General features: G+C 43.0%; 1 protein-coding gene across 1 annotated transcript in view; it reads left to right on the forward strand.

The window, feature by feature from the left end:
- Window positions 1–14,842, forward strand: part of kmt2d (lysine (K)-specific methyltransferase 2D) — a 28,159-nt gene extending 13,317 nt beyond the window's left edge. The window contains 23 exon segments of the mRNA XM_025059409.1: window positions 1–34; window positions 309–448; window positions 739–2,468; window positions 2,556–2,679; window positions 2,887–2,968; window positions 3,051–3,117; window positions 3,208–3,440; window positions 3,523–6,474; window positions 6,556–6,705; window positions 6,793–6,957; window positions 7,220–7,367; window positions 7,463–7,544; window positions 7,632–7,804; window positions 7,970–8,088; window positions 8,171–8,306; window positions 8,710–8,831; window positions 8,916–10,263; window positions 10,350–10,486; window positions 10,597–10,727; window positions 11,069–11,354; window positions 11,552–11,625; window positions 11,701–11,809; window positions 11,908–14,842. The exon segment at window positions 1–34 is cut by the window's left edge and continues 50 nt beyond it. Of these exon segments, the coding sequence (XP_024915177.1) occupies window positions 1–34; window positions 309–448; window positions 739–2,468; window positions 2,556–2,679; window positions 2,887–2,968; window positions 3,051–3,117; window positions 3,208–3,440; window positions 3,523–6,474; window positions 6,556–6,705; window positions 6,793–6,957; window positions 7,220–7,367; window positions 7,463–7,544; window positions 7,632–7,804; window positions 7,970–8,088; window positions 8,171–8,306; window positions 8,710–8,831; window positions 8,916–10,263; window positions 10,350–10,486; window positions 10,597–10,727; window positions 11,069–11,354; window positions 11,552–11,625; window positions 11,701–11,809; window positions 11,908–12,000 (8,635 nt within the window). The 3' untranslated portion in view covers window positions 12,001–14,842.
- Window positions 14,843–16,115: the final 1,273 nt, after the last annotated feature.

The raw sequence follows: 16,115 nt of genomic DNA on the forward strand, positions 1-16,115 counted from the left end.
CAAGGCCCAAAGAGCGCCACCACCATACCCTCAGGTAGACGTCCTTTGCAGGGTGACATTAACATTTCAGATTTTTAAAAACTGAAACATGTTTCATTATTGATTGTAACTTTTTTTTTAACATTTCAGATTTTTAAAAACTGAAATATGTTTCATTATTGATGTAACATTTTTTTTTTATTTCATTTGTCATTGTTAATGCTTAAGAGCAATCAATCAAGATACGTTATAGTCAACCACTCATAGTGAAAACTGAATGATAGTGACATATAATGGTATCCCATACTTTTTGCTTTTGTATCCTCCAGGATCGTGCTGCTGCTGGTAACATTGGAGCTCAGGCTTCTGTGGTAGGAAAAATGCCCATGTCTGTTGGAGTCACGGAAGACAAACCTATTCGCCCAACTCATCCAGGAACCCCTGCCATCATGGATCCTAATGCACTAAGGTAAGTTCTTTTTAAGTAAAGTATGAAGAATATCACACCAGTAGGTATAATTAGGTTAAATCTATCCCTAAACTGGAATGTCATTAAAGGATAAAAGCAGTCCAAATGTGCCATTAGGTAGTGTATTGTAGACAAGAATATATATAATTTTTTTTAGTGCCTTATTTAAATAATCTATTATTTATTTTTATTTTCAGTCATTTTTTCTATAGATTTCATGCCATCTTTTGTAATACTCCTTAGGCTTCTCCATTGTAGAATGTTACATTTTGTGCATAATCTCCCATTAGGTCACCGGGACCCATGAGACCTCAAGGCATGTTTGCCCGTACCCCATTTCCACCTCAGTGGCAGGGCCAGGGTGCTGGCCCAAGGAGGTTCCCCAACCCTGTCATGGAAACAGTCGGTGTTGCGCATAACATGAGCCCTGCTGTCAACATCCAGACTATGGATAGCATGGCTAACCCTAATGCCATGTTAGCAGGACATGTGGGAGAGACCATGCAGGCAGTGGCTCAAGGACCCCCTCCACACTTCATTGAATTGAGACACAACTCACAGAGGCTAGCACTACGACCCCAGTTTATGCCCCGTGGACCCCAGCCCAGACCTCGTCTTTTTCCTCAACAAGACATGGTAGCACCTTATATTCAGCAACATCCCTTGACTCAGGTTGGTGTCATGCAAACAGAGGCGGGTAATGAGACCCATATGGGACTACAGCAGGCTGGGCTGTCCGTCTTAATGCCACAGCAGCATCCAGGCTCAGTTACACAACAGCCCCACCTGCATCCTCAGGTTCCTTCAAATCCCAATGTTGTCACAGGGCAGCATCAGCTTCAACAGGCTGACCTTGTGACAACACAACAGGGTACTGCACCAGAGAACAGCGAGGAACTGCCAGAGCCTGATCTCGAGGGTCTTGGGGAGGCCCCAGGGGATGGTGGTGTGGAGGATGAAGATGATTTGGCTTTAGATCTAGACCCTGACAAAGGAGACGACGACTTGGGCAACTTGGGTAACCTTGAAACCAATGATCCACATCTAGATGATTTGCTAAACAGTGATGAGTTTGACTTGCTAGCTTACACTGACCCTGAACTGGACCAAGGAGACCCCAAAGATGTTTTCTCTGATCAGCTGCGTCTGGTGGAAGCAGAAAGTGAACCATCTTCATCTTCTGCACAAGTTAAGGTGGAAGAAAAAGCCAAAGAAGAGCCCAAGGAGAAAAACCTCTCTAACCCTGCTTCTGTTTCAGATGGATCAACTAGCCTACACTTATCCCCTGCAGGAAAAGCTGGTGCTGCTAAAATTAAGATAGAAGACAACAGTTTGGCTCCTCAGTTGCAGCCAGGGCAGACAGTAGTGAAAGATGAAATGGAGGCAGTGTCAATTTTACTTGGTGGAAATCCCCCGTCCACAACGTCTGCCAAGCCCACACAAGCAGAAGCTTCGCTCAGCTCTGTTCGTTTGGGAGGAATACCCTACTCCCTGTCAGGGCAAGCTGAACCATTGCCTTTTTCTCCTGCTGTTCAAGATGCAGATATTGGAAATGATCCATTGGGACTGCCTGATGTAGAAGCACAGGGCTCTTTAGAGGGTGAATTGCCTCTCCTAATACAGGATCTTCTGGAGCATGAGAAAAAGGAACTTCAAAAACAGCAACAACAGCAACAGCTGAGTTCCCTCCAGCAGGGAGGCATGGCACCTCATTTTCACAGCCAAAATCCACAGCAAAATCCGCAGGCACCCGGGCAGATAATGTTACCACATCACCAACGACCACCTTCCCAAGGGATGATAACTCAGCCAGGGATGTTACCACGTGCTCCACACATGATGCAGCAGCAAAGACTTATGGGAACAGGAATGGCACCTCCACCTCATATGGCCATGGCTCAGCAACAAGTCATAATGAGGATGGGTCAGCCAGGTATTCCTGCAGGTCTTGGTCAGCAACCACATCTACAACCGTTAGTCAAACAATCAGCTATGACCAACAATTTCTTTCCTGATAAAGGTACAAACATATTTGACCACTATCATTACAAATACTGTTTGCTCACACAGTATTGACAGATGTTTTTGTTTGTTTTTTTTACTACAGAATTAGAAAAATTTGCTGCTGATGATATCATGGATCCTATTGCAAAAGCAAAAATGGTTGCACTAAAAGGTATCAACAAGGTGTTGGCACAAGATCCAATGGTTGGGCCTCCTGGAATTAACAGGTAAGCACTTTTGTATTGGTTTGTAATACAACTACAATGTCTGATACTGGTTCTATCCTACACTCATGTTAAACATTACTTGTAGTCTGTCTGTTGTCAAATTCCACTTTAAATGTTAGTACATGTTTACACAATTATTTTACATTTAGTTGGTAACTGTGTACATTTCTAAAGTACCTGTAAGAATATTGTTTTTTTTCTCTTTAGGCAACAGGTTTCTTTGTTAGCTCAAAGATTAGCATCTGCGCCGGGTTCAGATTCTGGCCAGCTTACGCCCGGACCACCAAAAGTAAGTTGTTAAGCTTTATCTATATAACTTTATTTTATTTCTTATGATTGTAATGTTATAAATGTTTTTTTTATCCTTACAGGAGGGAGAGACAAGTGATCCTACACAAGCAAGACCCAAACCTCCACAGTTTGTGCAAGGAATCATCAGTATGTTCTCCTACACCTGTCTTTCAAATGTTGAAAGGCTATTTTCCTTGTTCCAACTCTTTTCAAACAAATGTTTATCTATGTTTTTAGATGATGCTGAACAGCACCAGTATGAAGAATGGCTTCTTCACACTCAGCAATTACTCCAAATGCAATTGAAATTTTTGGAGGAGCAGATAGGAGTTCATCGTAAATCCCGCAAGGCACTGTGTGCTAAACAACGCACTGCCAAAAAAGCTGGGAGGGAGTTTGCAGAGTCAGATGCAGAAAAACTCAAGATAGTGACAGAAGAGCAGAGCAAAATCCAAAAGCAACTTGACCAGGTGTGTAGAGCTGAATGAAATGTATTGATGACTGACTAAAGCAGTGCGATTTGAAATCACATGTCTATAACCGTTGTTTTAGGTACGTAAGCAACAGAAGGAGCACACCAATCTTATTGCGGAGTACAGAAGCAAGCAGCAACAGCATCAGCAAAGCTCAGGTCTTCTTGCCCCAGGTCATTCATCACAGAGTGGGCCCCCTAACATGTTTCCCAGAATGCCTGGTCAGATGATGATGCACCAACAGGGAACACCAGTGATGGGCCAGCATCCTGGGATGATGCAACAAGGTGGAATGCCTGTAAGAATGCCCCAAGGACAGCCCTTTATTGGAGGAGGTCAACCTCAGCTTCAAGCAGGTATTAGTGGTGCAAGGGCCCCAGGCCCTCCTGGAGCTCCAGCTGGTTTCTTTCCACATGGGCCAGGAATGCAAGGTGTAGATCCAAGGCTCCTCCAAGAAAGGCAGCTTCAACATCGGATGCAGATGTCCAAGCTCCAGCAGCAACAACAGCAGCAGCAAGTGACAATGGGTCAGCAGTCAGTACCACATCCAAATCAACAGCCAGGTTTAATCCCTCAGTCACAGTCTGGAATGATTGGGAATCATCTCATGGTCCAACAGCAGGCCAACACTCAACAGGGAATGATGACTCACCAAGCCAATCAGCATGGTATGGTTCAGGTTCCACAAGGATTGGTTGGAGGTCAGTCTGTTGTTGCATCACCACAAAACCCTGTAGGAGGCCAGCATATTAATCACACTCAGGCTATGATAGCGCCTCAACCGGGCATTATGGGAAACCAGCAAGTTCCGTCATCACTTCAACAAAGACCTCAGGTGATGATGAGTCAGCAGGGAATGGCAGGATCTCCAGGGGACCCTGGTCTCAGAAGCCCTCAGAATGAATTAACTCCACAACAACAGAGTTTATTGGCCCATCGCATGAGTGTATCACAACAACAACAACAACAACAACAACAACAACAACAACAACAACAACAACAGCAGCAAAACATCTCTAAGAATTACGCTCACCAGCATCAGGTAGCACAGCAAAGACAACCAACACAGGTAATCAGTCAGCCTAACCAAGAATTTGAAAGGCTCTCTCAACCCTCTACTCCACAAATGGGCTCCTCCCCCTCAACAGGAAGCATCACACCCCAGCCACAGGGTGTAACAGACAGCCAGTCTACAGGCCCCAAAGAGGGTGTGATCCTGAGCCCTGATCCAAAAACACCACAGCAGCCAAGTGGACCCTCTACTCCAAGTCAGGTGACTCAACCAAGCTTTGCAAGTGATCATCAAACAGAACTGGAACGACAGCAGGCGCAACAGCATCCAAACCAGCTGTGTATGGCCCAGCAACAGTCAAATTCTCAGTCTGCTTCTGAACAACAACTACATTCAGCAGTTAACCAAATGCAACAGCAGCAACATCTTGCTCCTGCTGTCCAGAGGCAAGGCCTTGGAGCTGAACAGCTAAGCTCAATTGCTGAAGCAGGGAAGACTGACTTAGCTCAGCAGCACCACCAACAGACAGCTGATCATAAAACTTTGCAGCAAACTGTGGAACCCAACACTCAGCAGCAGATGATGGTCCAGAGCCATCCTGGTCAACCACAACCTGTTGTTATGGACCACAATGCTCAACAGCAAGCCTTTATAGCCCAGCAGCAAAAACAACAAGCCTTGATGGGTATGATGAGAGCCCAGCAGCAAGGAATGATACCACAGCGACCTGGATTTCCATCTGGACAGATCCGCATCCCAGCTAGCCTTGCCCAGAATCCTCAGTTCCGCAGTCTTCCCCCAAACCAGCAAATACAACACATTCAGGCTATGATTGCACAGAGGCAACTTCAGCACGGACAGATGATGCGGGTGCCTCTACGCCCAGGACACCAAAATCAGCTGAGGCCCCTGATGCCACCAGGGCAGATGCAACCAGGGCAGATGCAACAGCCTGGGCAACAAGCCCCAGGAATTGAAGGACAACAGATGCCCTATGGTACCATGGGGAAACCAGGAGCAGCAGGTACTATGCAACATTTGGCTCAACAACCTGGTGTTGCTCCTCAGATACAGCACAGAATGATGGGGCCTGGACATCAGCAACCACCAGTTGGGGTAATGATGCAGCAGCAGCATAATATGAGAGGCCAGATACCAATGCCTCGTTCACCCATGGATCAGAGTCGAATGATCAGGCCACAGTCTCCACGACAGCCAGTACCCAACTCTCCTGTTGATCCCCAGCGACAGGGATTCAATCAGCCTATGGGAATGCGACCACCTACCCCCAACCAAAACCAACAGCAGGCATTTATGAACGCTGCTGCTGCTGGCCGCATGCAGGGCTCTCCATCCCATGCCTATTCTCCAAGAGTTCCCTTTGGAATGAGCCCAGCACACCCATCCTCACCCCATTCATCATATGTGTCCTCACCCTCTGCATGTGACAGTGGGGCTGGAAGGGGAAGTCCATATAACCAAATCAAGGCGTCTCCCCTCAGGTCACCTGGGGCCAAAAGTCCACTTGATTGCCCAGGACTAAAATTGGAAACTCAGACATTAGGCAGTGAAACCTGTGATGCAATGGTGAATGTTCAAAATGGATCACAAAAAGGCCCTGGTGTTCCACAGTATCAGTCACAGCAGGCTGCAGAAGGTCATCTTTCCCACCTGCAACATACCTCTAGAGAAGACCAGGTGTGCAAGATGACGCTACAGAACATTAAACAAGAACCCAGGGAGATACAGTGTGATGGTACAGCAGAGCCACATTCTGGGTTTATTAAAAGAGAAGACCCAGGAGAGACGTTTTGTTCTGGTAACAATACTAACGACCCTGAAAGTCAGGGCCCTAGATCAGAGACAGGACAGCAGCTGCTACAGAAGCTCCTAAGAACCAAGAACCTTCAGCTTGGTGCTCAAAGACCTGAAGGTATCCACAATGAAATCAATGGCCACATCAACAGCAAGCTCGCAATGCTGGAGCAAAAGCTTCAAGGGACCCCACAAAACATGGAAGTAAGTCTTTTTCATTTTTCTCAACATGTGAAATGGTTGTTTACAGTAGATAATCTCATTTATTTTGTCATCCCTCTCCAGGACTTGCAGTCTATAACAAAAAGGGCTCCAATACAAAAGCCAAAGCGTACCAATAAGGCTACTGCCGACCGTGGAGCTAATGCAAGGAAAAAGAATAGAAAAGATGAAGTTGGAAAAAGTGCAGATGTCCTCTTAAAACAACTCAAACAGGTGGAAGACATAACAAATGCTGTTCTTCCTCAGTTATCTCCAAATGTTTTCTTATACAGTAGACTTATGACTATTTATGTTTTTAAGGGTCTTTCTCTGCTTCCCCTGATGGAGCCTTCAATCACTGCCAGTCTGGATCTGTTTGCCCCTTTTGGAAGCAGCCCATCAAATGGAAAAGCCCAACTGAAAGGATCATTTGGAAATGCAGTGCTGGACAACATCCCAGACTATTATTCTCAGTTGCTCACAAAGGTACAACTTAGCCAAACATTGGTCAAACCTAAATGGTTTCATTTTAGGTCTTCAAGCACAGATTGGTAAAAAGTAGTGCCGTCAAAATAAACAAGTGACATTTTTTAAATGAATCGTATTAAAATAATTTATGCATTTCAAAGTATCAGCAGAATGATCTGCACTGTACATCTAATAGTTCTACCGTCTATCTACTGAGAATGTTCAGACAGTCCTAGTAAACCTGTTCAACTCTGAGTGTATTGTTTTATTCCTTTTACAGAGTAACCTCAGCAACCCACCAACACCCCCCTCCTCCCTGCCACCTACTCCCCCACCTTCAGTACAGCACAAGCTGCTTAATGGGGTGACACCTGGAGAGGAACTGTCTGAAGGTCAGAAAGTTGCAGAGCCAACAGACGAGCCAATGGGTAAAGTGTGAATTTAATATTGACTGTTTTTATTTCATATTTTTAGCAAAAAGAAAACAAACAAGAAAACTCATTCTATTTTTTTTCTTTTACAGAATCAGTTAGAGAAGGGGTGAAGAGTGTCGACATTCTAGCTGCTCTCCCCACCCCGCCACATAACCAGAATGAAGACATTAGGTATAACAACACAACAACACGTTTTCACTAAATTTGATCACAAGCATTTTTCTTTGGTAAAACTTATGTAAATAACCTATTTTTAAGGATGGAGAGTGAAGATGATGATACCCCAGAAAGTATCATCCCAGCGTCATCTCCTGAGAGTAATATGGGAGAGACTACAACACGTTTCCCACATCTACGAGAACCAAAAGAGGAAGAGACAGAGAGAGCAATATCTCCCATCATCCCCCTCATTCCTCGCACTGCTATACCAGGTACTTTGTTTAACCTGCAGTGTTAAATGTGTCTTAATTGTAAAACCTGAGGAGCCCTGTAATACCATTCTGCATCAGTGTTTTTAAAGTTATAAATGAGCTTCAGATATGGTCAACCAAATGAAATTGTGAACACGCCAAATTTCATGTCCTCTTCTTTTGCAGCATTCCCAGAAAGCAAAGAGACGACTGAGAGCAAAGTAGTTTCCACATCCAATCAGTGGGATAAGGCCAAAAGTAACGAAGTGTCTGTTACATTCACGTTGTCTTCTGCTGCAGCTAAGGTGCTAAACTTTAATATGACTGCGCACCATTTGATGTTGTTTATAATATTCCAAAGTTAATCAGAGCTCTTTCTGAATGCAGAAACTGAGTCACGTGGTGATGGCCATGGCCCAGTTACTAAACATCAGAATGCCAGGGTCTTATGAGGTGACTGTTCTTCCACCCAACGCTGACTTGCCTGGAGTGGATGGACCTGGAAAAGATCCTAGTCAGTCAGGTTTGTCTAACTCATATGTAATATCTTGTTTTACATTGATGTTTGCGGTTATACCCATGTTTTACTACTTTATTGTGTTTAAAACAGTGTTTAAAAAGCCAGTGTTTGCTCTGCCGTGAGGTTTTTTCCCCCCTAACAGACGTTAAATTAAATGTAAACACACACAGTGCTATGGTTAAATCCATTTGTTTTTAAAACTGCACATAGGATTTATTTTTTACAACAATAAAGAAATACAGGTATAGAATTTATTGAAAAAAGTTTGCCAAAACAATATTCCGTTAAATAAGTGTTTCTGACTTTGTGATTGAGCTTTATATATTGTTCACTAATCGACCTTCTGTATTTGTCTTTATACTATTGTTGAAATCTTCATGAGTCTAATCTTAGATGGTGTTTGCAGGGGCTCTGTGTTCAAAGGATGGTTCTTCGCCCAGTCAGGATGAGTGGCTGAGACAGTTTGACGTCTCTCTTCCAGGGTGCACATTGAAGAAACAGGTGGACATTTTGGCACTCATTAAACAGGTATGTCATTTTCTAGATCTGACCGTTGACAATGAGCACATTGTTTATAAAATCATGCATCTGATGTGCGCATTTTTATCACAGGAATTTTCCGAAGGAGATGAGAAACCAGTCCAGCACTGTTACACAACCAATGTAAATGACTTAGATGTACGCCACCTTCCCATTATACCAGTGGAGGAATCTCCCCCTTCTTCACCATCGCTCCCACAACTTTTCCCATCTGCTCCACTTCTAACAATGGACCCTGAGCCCTGCAAGAAATCAGCCCCTCCTTCACCTTCTCCCACAAAGCCAGCCATGATCCAGATAAAGACAGAGCCTGAACTGGACTTTGATCATTCTGATAATGCTGCGCCACCTTCTGATGTCCCACTTACCGATAGTAAGCAAGAGCCTGCCTCAATACTTTCTGATCTTCCTGTGTCGACTGAAAATGTGATTTCCGCTGCCAAAGAGGAAGATCTAGCCTCTGATCCAGCTCAGCCTCCTAAAGATTCTCCTAACATTACTGATTCTTCCCCTAAAATCCTTAAACATCCCAGACCTCTCTCTCCTAATGAGGAGGTCTCACATGTCAGACTGAAAAAATGGAAGGGAATCCGCTGGAAGCGTCTTCCGATTGTCATCTCGATACGCAAAGGTGGATCAAAAAAGGAAAGCAGCCGTGAAGTGTCTGAGCTGATGGAACGTCTGCGCATTACTCTGAGACCGGACAGGTTGCCACGGGATAAACGTAAATGTTGCTTCTGCCATGATGAAGGTGACGGAGCCACAGATGGGCCTGCCCGCTTACTGAACATTGACGTTGACCTGTGGGTGCACCTGAACTGTGCCCTGTGGTCCACAGAGGTGTATGAAACGCAGGGTGGTGCCCTTATCAACGTTGAGGTAGCCTTGCGTCGGGGGTTGCGAACTCTGTGTGCGTTCTGCCAGAAAACGGGTGCCACCAACAGCTGCAACAGGCTGCGGTGCCCAAACGTCTACCATTTTGCTTGTGCCATCCGCGCACGCTGCATGTTTTTCAAGGACAAGACCATGTTGTGCACCCAGCACAAGCTGAAGGGCCCCAGTGAAGATGAGCTGAGTCAGTTTGCCGTGCTGCGGCGTGTCTACATAGAGCGTGATGAGGTGAAGCAGATCGCCAGCATCCTGCAGCGAGGTGATCGCATCCACTTATTCCGCGTTGGTGGCCTCATCTTCCATGCTGTTGGTCAGTTGCTGCCCTCACAGATGGCCAACTTCCACTCAGCCACTGCCATCTTCCCCGTTGGCTACGAGGCCACTCGTATCTACTGGAGCACCCGTGTTCCCAACAAGCGTTGTCGCTACCGCTGCCGCATCAGTGAGGATGAAGGTCACCCCCTGTTTGAGGTCCGTGTTCTGGAGCAAGGCATGGAGGATCTGCACTATCGTGACACTTCTCCTGATGGTAAGAATTCTGACAACTATTTCTCAGTGAATGATAATTCTGGTGTTGGTTGATGTCCAGATTTTATTTACTGTCTGTGTCTTTAGGCATCTGGAATCAGGTTATTCAGCAGGTGGCTAAACTCAGAGACGACTCTTCCATGTTGAAGCTCTTCACTGAACACCTCAAGGGAGAAGAAATGTACGGCCTCACCATTCATGCCATCATGCGAATCACTGAGTCGGTAAGAACTATTGAAAACAATATTTTAATGATTAATCCAAACACTCATGATACATACAGGTATTTTAACAGGAAATCACTTCAACATAATTTGTCTCTTTTGTGACTCAGTTGCCCGGTGTAGAGAACTGTCAGAACTACCAGTTCCGTTACGGTCGTCATCCATTAATGGAGCTCCCTCTCATGATTAATCCCACTGGTTGTGCCCGCTCTGAGCCCAAGGTCAACACACATTGCAAGAGGTAAAGTAGCATCAAGTAGTAGTTACATTTGAAATAATTGTGTAAGTTTGTCTTTTGGAAACTGTCCCTTACTGATAATAAGTATGATAATACTTCTGTATAGACCCACAGTATTTGCAAATACTATTTTTTTTAATTTAATAGCTTTTGGGTTTCATCAAGGTTTACTTTGTTTTCACACCTGTTATTAACTGGGAGCATTTGCTCTGTAAATATTATTCACATGTAAATGGCTAAATGCTGCCTCTTAGTGTGCTTAGAGCATACACAGTAGGTGTAGGTGTCAGTGCAGATGGGTTGCCTACGGTTCTTGCTCACTCCTTGTTCCTGTTTATCTTCAGACCTCATACTCTAAACAGCACCAGCGTGTCGAAGGCCTACCAGAGTACATTCACTGGAGAGCTCAACACACCGTACAGCAAGCAGTTTGTCCACTCAAAGTCCTCCCAGTATCGTCGCCTGAAGACCGAGTGGAAGAACAATGTGTATCTGGCCCGATCCCGCATTCAGGGCCTGGGTCTGTACGCTGCTAAGGATTTGGAGAAGCACACCATGGTCATCGAGTACATTGGCACTGTCATACGTAACGAGGTGGCCAATCGCCGAGAGAAGATCTACGAAGAACAGGTACGACAGTGGAACTAAAGGGACTGGTTTAGGCAATGGGCAGGACGTGACTGTCTTCATGTTCCAGACACTAACTTTTAGGAAAACAGAAAATGACACACAAGCAGTGAAGATGAGGTCAACAGTTTGAATGTGAAGACTATATGCATAATGACAATGACTAGAAGTTAAAATTCCCATCCTCTTCTCCCCAATAGAACCGTGGAATCTACATGTTCCGCATCAACAACGAGCAGGTGATTGATGCTACTCTGACTGGAGGCCCAGCTCGGTAAGTAACAACGACTTACTTTGTGAACCAATCATAAACCTTTGTGCATTTTTTACTCTGTTTTTTCCTTCTCAGTTATGTCAACCACTCTTGTGCCCCCAACTGTGTTGCTGAGGTTGTGACCTTTGACAAAGAAGACAAGATTATTATCATTTCCAGCCGCAGAATACCCAAGGGGGAAGAGGTACAAGTCATGTGTATGATGGGGGTTTTTTAACAACATGTGTACATGTTTATTCACCTGTATTTTTTATTTTTTATTTTTTTTCTTTGTCTCTCCAGCTGACTTACGACTACCAGTTTGACTTTGAGGACGATCAGCACAAAATCCCTTGCCACTGTGGAGCTTGGAATTGCCGCAAGTGGATGAACTGAGGAGACCAGAGCGCTCCCTTCCCGCTGGTGCCAGAATGGTCCTGCGCCAAAGCTTTTGAATCCTACAACATAGCCAGTGCATAAGCTGTTGTGTAAGCTGTGGGCGGAGGAAGGCTGACCTCCGTCGTCATTGAGAGACTGAAGCAGTGACACCTGTAGCCAAAGGTTTGAAGAGCATTAATCAATAAAATAGCAACCAACCACCTCCGTCAGCAGCAGCTGGATGGTGGCACTGACTTTCATGTTCGGACTCGTGAAAACACTCTGTCCTCAGCCAAAACCCTTCTTCCCTTTTTGACTGTTCTTAATAAGCAACCAGTGGCTGGAAAACAATCCTCGACATCTACCAAATAATCCTGACCCTCTGATATCAGTACTCTTAGCGCTGAGCTCTGCTGGAGCTTCGACAAAAAGCCATTTAAAGATACTAAGAATGAACTAATGATGCATTTGTATATTTTAAGTCGGACCTATTTCCCCCCCGTCCCACACAACAACCTCCTCCCAGAAAAGGCACTTTTCCCCATCACGTCATCAATGAAGACAACACAGATATTGGTTAGCTAGACAATCTGGATGTGGCTCTGTGTCAGAACCACATTTGATGGATGGATGGAGAAAAACAGAAAGTGTACGTTAGTGTAAAAAAAAAAGAGAAAAAGAAAAAAAAGACGAGATGCTATTGATCTGTGGCTCCTGAGGAACCAGACGTTCTGACTGCGGAGTCCCAGGGCGGGTTATTAGTTGGACCCAGTCTACCTCATTTATGATTTAGCGGGAAGCGACTGCTTTGTATGAAAACTGTAAACTGCTACTGTGGAAACCAGAGGGTGGGGGGAGAGAACGGGTCGGGGGGGTTCTTTATTTCAGGCTTAGCCTTCTCGGACAAGCAGGGAATCTTTTAAAGCAGCAGGTTTGCTCTATCTACTCTATGCTGATGGTAAATTCACAGAAATGAGCCAACATAATTATTCCTCATGAATTATTTATACAGAGGAGCCGCGTGATAGTTTTGCATTAAAATCACAATCAGACGCTTCACCGACTCATCCTGTAGGCCCCTCCCTTTCTGTTTGTGAGTTTTATTTTTGCTTTTTTGGGGCTTTTTTAACCATACTATAATATGTGTGAAAGCACAATCACATCCAGCATTTGCGAAAAACTCACGGTGCGAGTCGACAGCTCTCGGATTCACAAACTCATTCACCTTCGCTTGTTGCTTTAACCATTTCACTTCCATTATTGTAGAACTAAGTGGTGGAAGCACGTCCACTGTCCCTTCATCCTGTCACTTGTTTTATGGCTCTTTTCCTGAAATCATGCCTCTTCCTCACTCTGTGTTATTTAGTGGACTGTTGTTAAAAACAAAAACTTTACTGTAGTAAGTCTTCCTCTGCCCGAGTCCAGCCTGCAGTGTTTTTTCTTCCTCTCTAGTGTGCTTTTCTTCAAGTGCTGGTACTGTCTCCTCCTCAAGGCTGCACCGATGGCAGGGAAAGACTTATCGGGGAAAAAAGGGCATTTGTTTCAATTCTGTGTAATAGAAAAAAAAGTCTTTAAAGGGAGCTTTACTGAAACTCCACTTTCCTTTACTGCTCTGTTTCCTCCCCACCCCTGAACCTAAGACCTCACATGATTAAAAAAAATGCAAACTTGTACAAACCCTGTATATAGTATATGCATTAGGGGACAACAGCTCTTTATTCAGCCCCCTTTGTAATCAATAAAGTCAAAGTGTAGAGTGATGAAATTGGAAGAAGAAATCAACCACTGGATATCATGTTAACAAAGAGAAAAGCTGTATATAAATATAAATACTGTATATGTAAAATGGTAAACTAATATCTTTATGTATATGAACCAGAGTGTTTTGCATTTACCTGTTTTTTCTATTAGTGTTTTTGCTATAAGCTCTCAGAGAAACGTTTGTTAAAATTGAGCTATGGTCTTCTCCAATCAGCTGCTGCCACGAGAAGCCGCGGTGATCGCAGAAACTGTACGGATTCACTTGACGATCACCTCTTGCGTAAAGCAGTACAATGGTGCATAGCATTTGTATTTATGTAATATTGTTCTTGTTTTGTTTTTGTTTTTTTTCCCCCTTCCTTTTATTTATGCTACTGCTTGTTGATTACCAAAACCTGTCCCTGGATCAGTTATGATTGGATTCTGAACATACTCTTGAATGGAAAACCTTGAACTCCCTTAGAATATTGCTGTTTTGTTTTCTATTTTATATATATCTTCCCTATAGAAGTGAATGTGTTGGTAAACCTTGTGAAATGTTTACTTGGCCTAATGTATGTTTATGATGTTATACTCAAAGTTAATCCCATACTTAACCTGGTAATGAATTGCACTCTCATAGTATAAACAGAGAACTTCTCTACCGTGGTAGATATTGATGGAGTACCTGAAGCAGTGATATATAAATATATAAATATATTTTTTGGTATGTTTCTATTTCAAGGGAAGACCATGAGGAGACATGACGCCGCTCACTGGATTTTAGATGAATAATTTTTAACTTCTCTGAATCGTAATTTAAGTTCTCTGCATATCTTATAATTTAATAAAGTTTGCTCAAATTGAAGGTTTTTTTTTTAAACTCACCTACTTTTTAAAAATGGTGTTGCATCTGTACAGCAGAGATACTTTTAGGGAATATGAATAAATATAATTTTTATTGTATGTGGCATGTTTTGTATGGATATAATTTTGAAATGTACATATTTTTTTCAGGATGCAATAGATTGCATCTCTTTATATACAGCTTTCCCAACTCCCGTTTCCCTTCATCTCTGTCTGCTTTTGTTGTAAAAGATAATAAAATGCATTTGAAATACGCATTTGTTTACTTATAATTACCCTTCACGAACCTCCCTACACTGTTATCAACAGTGGAACAACAACAGTGCCCTCCAGTGTCTAACGGAGGTACCCTACATTAATTAAATGCTCACCATATGTACAGTACATGTCACACGTGACATGCCGGTGTCTTAGATTTCTCAGCCGTACTTGCTGTACATGATTGATTGTTTTTTAAATGTATTACCCTGTATATATGTGTGGAGAAATGTCTTATCGATTATTTAAATACAGTTTTCCCTTTTATATTAGAATATTATTATCTTAAAAATACTGATAAACAATAATGAAAATATTGGAAATCAAAACGTTTTTAATGTCGCGAGATTGAATTAAAAATAATCCGCGATGTACTGAGGAAGCGGAAGTAGAACCGCGATAAAGAGAGGGACCACTGTAACGTGAAAGTTATAACGTAATTACGTGAAACTTATTACGAAATAACGTGAAACTTATCACGAAATATATAATAATAATAATGGATTATACGTCATGAAAGAAAGAAAGAGCCTAGGGGCATACGCACAGGAAGCACAACTGCCTGTGCTTAACCTAAGGTTTTTCGTGAGAACGAGATACGTTTCTTTCTCTCCTATAGAGAAGATAACAATATTCAATTCCGTTCAAAGATATAACCCGTGGCCATACAAAAGAAATGTGACGATTCTTGACTAAGTGTCTCACACAGGCATTCAGCTGTCACTGTGAAAACCTATCGAGATCCTAAAGACTGACCGAATATTTTCTTGGAGGGAAATTGCTGCCACCCTGTGGCCTAGCTTGTACCATTACACTATTGAACTATTACGCCGCTGCAGTAAAAACACTTTGGTTTAAATTATTGAAGTGTCTCTTTTGTCATAAACACTGCAGTAAATCTGAACATGAAGCCTTTTAAAATTTTATGGAACAAAACAGTAATATTTTATTTATATAATAAAAATAAACGTTGAAAAATATGCTTAGAAACAGAAAAATGTAAGCATAAAGCTAAGGATATTTGATAAAAATGATTTTAAAAAATCTGACAAGTATTAAGTTGTCATTAAAAGGCAAAGGAATGCAACCACAAACCTTTACAGAGCCTTCCACAGGATTAAATGAATTGTAATGTTTAATCCAATGTGTATTCCATGACGTTGTTTGCTTAATTTTTGACATTTTAACCTCGTTACTTTATAGGGCATTTCGATTTCCCAATGCTATTAGCAACTTTATGTTAACTTTTAAATTTAGACCAGAGGTCT

This window comes from Cynoglossus semilaevis, chromosome 10, assembly GCF_000523025.1.
Source record: "Cynoglossus semilaevis isolate Cse_v1.0 chromosome 10, Cse_v1.0, whole genome shotgun sequence".
NCBI lineage: Eukaryota > Metazoa > Chordata > Actinopteri > Pleuronectiformes > Cynoglossidae > Cynoglossus > Cynoglossus semilaevis.